Below are 8812 nucleotides of genomic sequence, written 5' to 3' on the forward strand. Positions count from 1 at the left end.
CAAGGAGAACTCGAGGTTGAAAGCCAGTGGCAGCAACGGGTAGAGAATAAAGAGGATATTGTAGAGCTAAGGGCCTGGACTGGGTGTCTCTAGACTGTTTTAAGTTAGAGGAAAAAAATAACTCCAAGCCACTGTTGCTAGGAGCTGAACGTCAGCCTCAACTGGACAGAGTGACCTGAGGACATTGCTTACTTGGAGCCTTAGTTTCCTAATTTATGAGCTGCTGGAGTCATGTGCCATCTCTACAGTTCCCTCTGTTTCTAAGACTCTATACAGATGCACAAGTACGAAAACCCTAAGGCTCATCGGATCTCTATTCCACCTTGGCCTCCTGGGCAAATTTGAAGGCATCTATATCCCTAGGTGGAGTCACAAGGACTATAAATTTATACCACGTGACCCAGCAATTCCACTCCTGGGTATATACCCAGGAGAAATGAAAACACATACACAAAAAAAGTGTGCATGAATGTTCATAGCAGTATTATTCTTAATAGCTAAAAAGTGGAAGCAACCTAAATGTCCATCAATTGATGGATGGATAAACAGAAGGTGGCATATGCACACAGTGGAATATTATTCATCCGTAAAATGTCATGAAGTACTGACACCTGCTACAACAGGGATGACCCTTGAAAACATTGTGCTAAATTAAAAAAGCCAGACACAGAAGACCACATGTTGTATGACTCCGTGTATATGAAATGTCCAGAAAAGACAAGTTTGTAGAGACAGATTCGTGGCTGCCAGGGGTTGGAGGGAGAGGGGAACAGGGAGCGACGGCACGTGGGTGATGGGTGATGAAAATGTTCCGGAATCACACAGTGGTGATACTTGCACAACTCTGTGGATATGCTAAAACCCACTGACTTGTACTCTTTTAAATGGTGAATTTTGTGTCATGTGAATCATATCTCAGTTAATAGAAAAATAAAAAATGACTATGCAGCATTTTGAGTGAAATAGACTGCACCAAACCAAGCTTCTCTGGGTACGTGTCAGCAAGCATGCCTTAAGAAAAGCACGAAGGGTCAGAGAGGTACGGGAAAAAGCCTTTAAGAAACACAGGTATGAATGAGTCTTTTCAAGTAAATGGCTCAACTTTGAGCCATTTAGAAAAGCATGACCTTGCAAGAGAATTTCTCTTACACACTGGAAATAAATCAGCATTATAATAGTTGTCAAGTAGTGTTGTGCAGTATGCAAGTCACAACTAAAATGGGGGTGTGTAAAAGGCGGTACTCCAAGGAATAGTCATGAACTTCCCACTCATTTTCACAATAAGTACCCCCGATGGAGTATTCTTCTTGCAACCATAATTGCAGTAGGACATACGTGTGGTGTTTCAGAATCAGGAGATTCAGCGTTGCCTGACACTGACCCCATCAGAGACAAAACGCTCGACCCTGTGCCCAGCCCATGTGGGAAGGATGAGTGTGGACCTAGGGACACCTTTGGGTTTTTCCTTGAAGCCAGGACATTTCTCTTTCCCTCCTTCACAATCCTCGTGTGGCCTTGTAAACAACAGGACCTGGGAGGTGCGGCTACAGAGAAAAGAACAGAGTCCAAAATCTGATTTGTACAGAAAGTTCTGTGAACTGAGACAAAATTCTCTGACCCTCCATCTCCTTACTTACAAAATAAGGAAGTCCAACTAGATGACCTCTTCAGGTTACTTTTAGCTCAAATTTCTATTAATCTAACACACTGTTAGTGATGAAATGGGAGCTCAGTTTAGGTCATCAGCTTAGGGCTGAGGCAGAGGTGCAGGCAAATCTGGAGCACGTTGGGGTTCCCATTCCTTCTCAGACGCTTGGGGTGACTCCAGCTCACCCTCCCTAACCCCAGCCTCAGAATCCTGCATCACATCCCAGTGGGTCTTGTAATTCGGGTACCATGCCTGACCAGAAGTGAATGTCCTCCTGGTGGCACCTCAGGGAGGGCTGGAAGAATTCCTTTGTAGAAATGGTGTCGAAAACACACACCGTCACCATCACCCCCACTACTAAATCCCGGCACACGATGCTAACGTGACAAACGAAAGTAACAGTTTCAAAAAGTATCTCATGATTCAGCTGTTGTTCTGTGCATTTTCCTACTGTCGCAGTGTTTTCCTAAGTGTGCATTTCAAATCACTTTATACAACTGGGCTTTTAAAGCTTCGCCCTGGAGCGTCTGCTTGACGGGTTGGTCTGGCACCCCTGTTCCAGTCATGCAGAAGCGAGCCCTGGCAGCGTGCGTGTGTGGGTGTGCCGACGGGCTGGCAGGCTGGCCTGCTGGGTGCCTCCTGTCCGCTCTTTTCTCACAAGGTGGAAAGAGAAGCAGGACGCTTACAGGATGCCAAGAGGCACCTGGCAGGATTCCCTCTCGTCTCCAAAGTTACCCATCATGTGTCTGACAGGTCGTGGGAAGGCATGGCCAAGGGCGGATCCAGGGGGCCCTGGCAGCTGCCCCAAGTGATCAGAGCTCTTCAAACCCATGTTCCCCTTCAGCGAGGTTGTTGGAAGCTTTACACTAGCTCAGCAGGAAATGCACCTGCCTGTTCATTGTTAAATGTAGAAAATTAAAGCAGAATCCACTGGTTCCTGACCCGTTTGACCCTCCCCTTCACTGGGTCTAGTTTTTATGATGTATAATATTCAGAAGGTGAACTGCTGCTCATTTCCATTTGGGGGGCATTTGGTAGAATGAGCTTATTTTCACACTGTTTAGAATGACACTGCTCACACTTTTTCTTTGAAACTGTTTTCATACTCCAGCCTCTTCACCCCATATCTTTCTCCTTCTCATCTTCCTCCTCCTCTTCCTCCTTCTTTTTCTTCTTTAAAAAAATAAAAAACACAAGTAGGAATAGAATCAAGTAGAATGAAATAAACACAGGGTCAGATTTAAAGTAATATTTTCTCTAATTTTGAATTTGTCTAAAAATTAGAGAAAAATCATAAGCCTACAGTTTCCTTGGTGTGTTTTTCTTCCTAGAGGGGTACGTAAATATGTTTTGCACATTTGTTTATTACCTACACTCCACTCTTCTCTTCCCAAAATGAGAAACTGACTAGCCCGGATTAAGGCAGAACATTGGCACATTTTGACGAAGTATAACTGATCCCACAGAAGCGTATAATCTTTACTGAAAGTCACTTGTTAAAATCCCACAGCTTCTTTGGTGATTGAGTTCAAGTCTAGAGGCAGGGTTGGGTTCAAATCCCAAATTCCAAAGCTGCATGGTAAGAACACAATAAACGGAAAATTATAGTGGCTTACCTATTCAAAGTAAAATTCTCCAATAATCCAGAATTTATAATTTCATATAAGTTCAAAGGTAGTTAATGTGCAAATAGTTTGTAATGTAGTATAAACATAATTGCTGGGAGAAAGGTTGCTTGAGAATTTTAGTCTATTAACAATTTATAAATCTATGGTGATTCCTAAGTACAGGGGATTTCATTAACTTAAAATGTCACAGTATCATATACCCTTTGACAGAATATTCCACTTAGAGAACTTCATACAATGATATATGCACAAACTTATTCACTGTGGCACTATAAGATAAAAGTATAAGCCACCTACGTGTCCATTGGTAGGGAACTGGTTAAATAAAATATGGCACAGCTACATAATGGATACTATGTATCCATTTAAAGGAGGCAGCTGCTCTGTATTTTAAAGATACACTGTTCAGTGAAAAAAGGCAGCAGAACAGTATTCGTATCATAACGTGTGAAGAAAGAAAAAGGGACTAATCTAAATAGGTTTCAGGACTCATGGAATATTTCTGCAAGGACGCAAGAAAGATAACAATATAAGAATGCTTGCCGTCCGGGGAAGAAAATGCATCAAGAGACACAGGAGGAAGAGAGGCTTGCTTTCCACTCTCTATGCTTTAGAGTTCTGTGCTGTGCGCATGTCGTAACTATCCCCCCCAAATTTTTTTTGGTAGACGAAATAAAGGTATAGTAGGGTTTCTCCATGAGAATAGTCAGTGTGCTTTCAAGCAGGCATCTCTCAACTCATAACATATTTACTTGAAGGCATCTTCAAATTCGGATTGCTCTCCCCTCTTAAATTGGGTATGATTGTGGTTGGTTCAGTTTTACCACACTGAACAGTAAGTTCATGTGAGATTTTACCCATCCCTTCGCTTTTCTGAAGGAAGGATTCAATATAATGTGTTCTGAAAGTGCCATTTAAATTGCTAATAAAGAGGAGACAGAAAAGAGGACACCATCAGGACACAAACGTTTATGTGATTTTAGCCATTACAACAGTAGTTCAGAAAGATCTCAGATGTTACATGGATGTCATCAATATTACAAAGAGGAAAAACAAAAAACAAAAAAAAACGGACGGGCAACAGTGACGAGAACCAGCTCCCAGCCGCAGTGACCCCAGCCCATGCTTCTCTCCTTCCGCGAGCCCCCCTCCCCCTCGCTCTCCTCCCGGCCTCCAGCCACGCGGCCTCCGGCCACGTCCAGCCGCGCTCGGGGCTCAGGCCTCGTCCTCGCCCTCCTCCTCCTCAAACTCCCCCTGCTCGTCGGCCGTGGCGTCCTGGTACTGCTGGTACTCGGACACCAGGTCGTTCATGTTGCTCTCGGCCTCGGTGAACTCCATCTCGTCCATGCCCTCGCCCGTGTACCAGTGCAGGAAGGCCTTGCGGCGGAACATGGCCGTGAACTGCTCCGAGATGCGCTTGAACAGCTCCTGGATGGCCGTGCTGTTGCCGATGAAGGTGGCCGACATCTTGAGGCCGCGCGGCGGGATGTCGCACACGGCCGTCTTCACGTTGTTGGGGATCCACTCCACGAAGTAGCTGCTGTTCTTGTTCTGGACGTTGAGCATCTGCTCGTCCACCTCCTTCATGGACATGCGGCCCCGGAAGATGGCGGCCACGGTCAGGTAGCGGCCGTGGCGCGGGTCGCAGGCGGCCATCATGTTCTTGGAGTCGAACATCTGCTGCGTGAGCTCGGGCACCGTCAGCGCGCGGTACTGCTGGCTGCCCCGGCTGGTCAGCGGCGCGAAGCCGGGCATGAAGAAGTGCAGGCGCGGGAAGGGCACCATGTTCACGGCCAGCTTGCGCAGGTCGGCGTTGAGCTGGCCCGGGAAGCGCAGGCACGTGGTGACCCCGCTCATGGTGGCCGACACCAGGTGGTTGAGGTCCCCGTAGGTGGGCGTGGTCAGCTTCAGGGTGCGGAAGCAGATGTCGTACAGCGCCTCGTTGTCGATGCAGTAGGTCTCGTCCGTGTTCTCCACGAGCTGGTGCACGGACAGCGTGGCGTTGTAGGGCTCCACCACCGTGTCCGACACCTTGGGCGAGGGCATCACGCTGAAGGTGTTCATGATGCGGTCGGGGTACTCCTCGCGGATCTTGCTGATGAGGAGGGTGCCCATCCCGGAGCCGGTGCCGCCCCCCAGCGAGTGGGTCAGCTGGAAGCCCTGCAGACAGTCACAGCTTTCCGACTCCTTCCGGACCACGTCCAGGACCGAGTCCACCAGCTCCGCGCCCTCCGTGTAGTGGCCCTTGGCCCAGTTGTTGCCGGCACCGCTCTGGCCTGCCGGAGGGAAAGAGTCTTCATAAGACCCTGATGACTGCCTTCAATTCCTTTTCCCCCTAAACCCTTTAATAGAGCTCAGGGAGTCAGTGTTCCGAGAAGATTATTTCAGGTTGTCGTTAAAATGGCCAGACATTAAAATATTTGGTCATGGACATAATTATAAATAAGGAGGGTTAGGGACCTGGCTATTAGAGGTTGAACGGCATTTTGTTTTAGGTTATATTGAGACAAAATCAACACACAGCTCTATACGTTCTCTAAGGCGGTCACACCCCTCCACCCTGAGCTGCCCAGGGTAAAATGAGCCTCCCAGGCCATCAGCCATGGCAGTCACTCACCAAACACGAAGTTGTCAGGCCTGAAGATCTGGCCGAAGGGTCCAGACCTGACCGAGTCCATGGTGCCCGGCTCCAGATCCACCAGGATGGCCCGAGGCACGTATTTGTTACCTGCGGGGACAGAGCAGGACTCAGACCTGCAGGCAGGGAGCTCGGGAGAGGAGGGCCTGGTACCAGCTTCCTTTTTGCAGGCGCTGCTTGTTTCCCCCAAACAAAGAAGGACATAGGATGACAGGGTTCTCAAAGGGGCGCCCGCGGGAAAACCTCAGGGAAAGATGGGAATCCTAAATCCGCTAGTCTACCCTCCCCTGGGGCCACACTCCTGGGGTAAGTCCCCGGGGGAGAGGGGAAGGGGTAAAGGCAATCACCAGTGGCTTCATTGTAGTACACGTTGATTCTCTCCAGCTGCAGGTCACTGTCTCCATGGTAACTGCCGGTGGGGTCGATCCCATGCTCATCGCTGATGACCTCCCAAAACTGAGACACAGAAAAACCTTGCATTTAGCCACGCCCCACCCCTCAGAGAGGCCGTGACTCACAGGGAAAAGCCCCGACTCAGTTCCGATAACCCAACCTCTCAGGAGCTTTAGGGCAGCGGGACCTGCACAGACGCAGGGCTTGCATTTTGCAATGTCACGGAGCTGAAACTGGGCGTTTCCCGGGCGAACAGCTGCTCGCGGCAGGAGGCGGGGGTCTGGCGGGGAGGGGCGGGCGCGCAGGGACCCCAGCGGCGCCGAGGGGGCGGGCAGGGGAACAGAGCCCGGAGGTGGCTGAAGGAGGGGGGTTTTAGGTTCAAAGCACGTCCAGAGACCTCGGGAAGCTCGCTCTCCGCCCCTCCCCCCGCAGCTCGACTCGGGTTCGAGCGCGTCAAATCGATTCTCCTGGCGTCGGGGCCCCGCCCGCAAAGCCGCGCACACGGCCCGGCGGACACACCGCCGCGCTCTCCAGGCCCGCGTGCCGGGCTAGGAGAAGAGCCGGGAGGAAAGGGAGGCCGAGGGACCGGGATTCCAAACGAGTTACAGCAGAAAGTTGAGAGGTTCCTCCCCATCCCCCCCGAAAGTCGCCTCGGGCCCACGTCCCGCTCTGCGGCCCAAAGCAGCCGGGAAGAACTGCGCTTGGCGAGCCGCGGGCCTGCTCAGGACCACGCTCGCGCCAGCAGCCCCGAGGGGCGCTAGGCCGGCGTCCCAGTCCCCACCCCGACCCCTCCCGGGCGCCGCGCCCACCTTGGCGCCGATCTGGTTGCCGCACTGGCCCGCCTGGATGTGCACGATCTCACGCATGGTGCCGGCTCGCTTCTTCTGGCCCCGGTCGGCGTCTGGTCAGTCTGTCCGTCCGCCTACACACCCACTGCGGGGTCACCGGGAACGCGCTCGGGAACCAGCCGGCTGAGAGCGTCCGCCCAGCGGGCTCGGTCTTTTATGCGAGGAGGGTGGGGCGCCCCGCGCAGGCCGCGCCCCCAGCCCGAGCCTCCCAGTCCCCTTCGGGCTAGCGCTCTCCAGGCCCCGCTGACGTAATGCTCCGGGCCCCAGGGACCGTCCAAGGGGCTGGACCACGGGCCCGCGGCCAATCAGCACAGGCTTGCGGACCGGGCGAGGCATGGGGGCTGCGGGGGGTAGGATGGGGGCGTGCGCATTGTCTAGGATGGGGGGGGGATGTGGAAACGCTGGGCACTGCGACTGCGGGGTGGGTGGAGGAACCGAGGGCGGAGGGCGGCGACGCGAGGGCGACCAGGGTGGCAGGCCGGGTGTCTGGGGGGAGAGCTGGCACTGAACGGGTGGGAGCCAGGGGACTGGAGCCCGTGGAGAGGCTGTCAGGTGCGCCGGAAAGGAGAGCGCTGTGCCCCGGGTGCTGGCAGGTGTCAGGGGTGGCGGGGTGGCGCAGGTTTCGCTACCAGCGAGGATTGCGGCCCTCCTCCGCCCAGGGCCGGAGACCCCTAAGCCACCCTCCCTGGTGAGACCACTGCCCCTTTCCCCAGCCCTTAGAGGCCAACGGCTGTCCTGCAGCCGAACCTCGGTCGCACAGAGTCTTGGGAGAGGACAGGCTGCCCCAGGAGAAAGTCCTGTGTGATCAGTTTGTTGGGGTCTGAAGGCGGCGACCTTGGACACCTAAGGCCCAAGAGCCCCGGGGTGCCCTCCGCCCCGCCCCCCAGCATCCGCGCGTCCTCTCTTTTGTCTCTGCCAAGGGCCCCTTCTCTGTGGCGGCAGCATCCAGGGGTGGGGCGACCTCCGCGCCTCCTCCGCCCTGCGCGACCCTCTCCAAGAGTCCACAGCTCCCCGGCTGGTACCCAGGACCCCTCCACCCCGCGGGTCGGCTTTTGTTCCTCGGGAGTGGATGGGGTGGGTGTGGCCGGCCGCGCGGGCTGGACTGTCCAGCGGTCAGAAGAGGGTGGGGTTCGGGGGCGGGGCTGCGGCAGAACAAAGAGCTGGAAAATGCGGGGGCCACCCTCCCAGAGCGGAGCATTTAGAAAGCACTGGGTTCAGTCCATCTATTGTCCAGAAAGGGGATGGGTTCCAAGGGAGGTCATCGCCCGCCCCACCGCTAACATTCTCGTCATCCATCAGGCGCCGGACCCCGAGGCGGCCCCGAGGTCCCCAGCCTTCTTGCTGCTGATGCGGGTGAGGGACACGCCTGAAAACTGCGGCACCGCGAGGTAGAGGTCACCCGAGACCCCGAGGCGCTTTCCGCGCGCGTGCGCAGACGCGCAGCCCAGACACTCCTTCAAACCCACAATTTCTACAGAGTCCAAGAAGGAGCTGATCTCTTTGTTAGTTTTCGTGTGTGTGTGTGAGTGTGTGTGTGTGTATGTGTGTGAGAGAGAGAGAGAGCGAGCGCTGGAACCTGGCTCCCGCAATTCCGGGGGTGAAGCTTCCCCTCCTCCACCCTGACCCTTGACGGGTCTTCTGCGAGGTGACGTGACCC

General features: G+C 53.6%; 1 protein-coding gene across 1 annotated transcript; it reads right to left on the reverse strand.

Annotated features, from left to right (window-relative positions):
- Positions 1 to 4230: 4230 nt before the first annotated feature.
- Positions 4231 to 7277, reverse strand: LOC133094936 (tubulin beta-2B chain). Its single transcript, XM_061195674.1, has 4 exons — positions 7117 to 7277; positions 6262 to 6370; positions 5894 to 6004; positions 4231 to 5552 (listed from the first exon to the last, which is right to left on the reverse strand). The coding sequence occupies exons 1-4, from the start codon at positions 7171 to 7173 to the stop codon at positions 4492 to 4494; spliced, it is 1338 nt and encodes a 445-aa protein (XP_061051657.1). The 5' UTR covers positions 7174 to 7277; the 3' UTR covers positions 4231 to 4491.
- Positions 7278 to 8812: the final 1535 nt, after the last annotated feature.

Source organism: Eubalaena glacialis, chromosome 7, assembly GCF_028564815.1.
Source record: "Eubalaena glacialis isolate mEubGla1 chromosome 7, mEubGla1.1.hap2.+ XY, whole genome shotgun sequence".
Taxonomy (NCBI): Eukaryota; Metazoa; Chordata; class Mammalia; order Artiodactyla; family Balaenidae; genus Eubalaena; species Eubalaena glacialis.

Bases quoted from the DNA above. Each gene is read 5' to 3' on its own strand.
- LOC133094936 (XM_061195674.1), bottom strand. From the start codon at position 7,173: ATGCGTGAGATCGTGCACATCCAGGCGGGCCAGTGCGGCAACCAGATC. The intron at 6,371-7,116 runs GTGGGCGCGGCG...TCTGTGTCTCAG, and splicing joins GCAACCAGATCGGCGCCAAG to TTTTGGGAGGTCATCAGCGA. The intron at 6,005-6,261 runs GTGATTGCCTTT...CTGTCCCCGCAG, and splicing joins GTACTACAATGAAGCCACTG to GTAACAAATACGTGCCTCGG.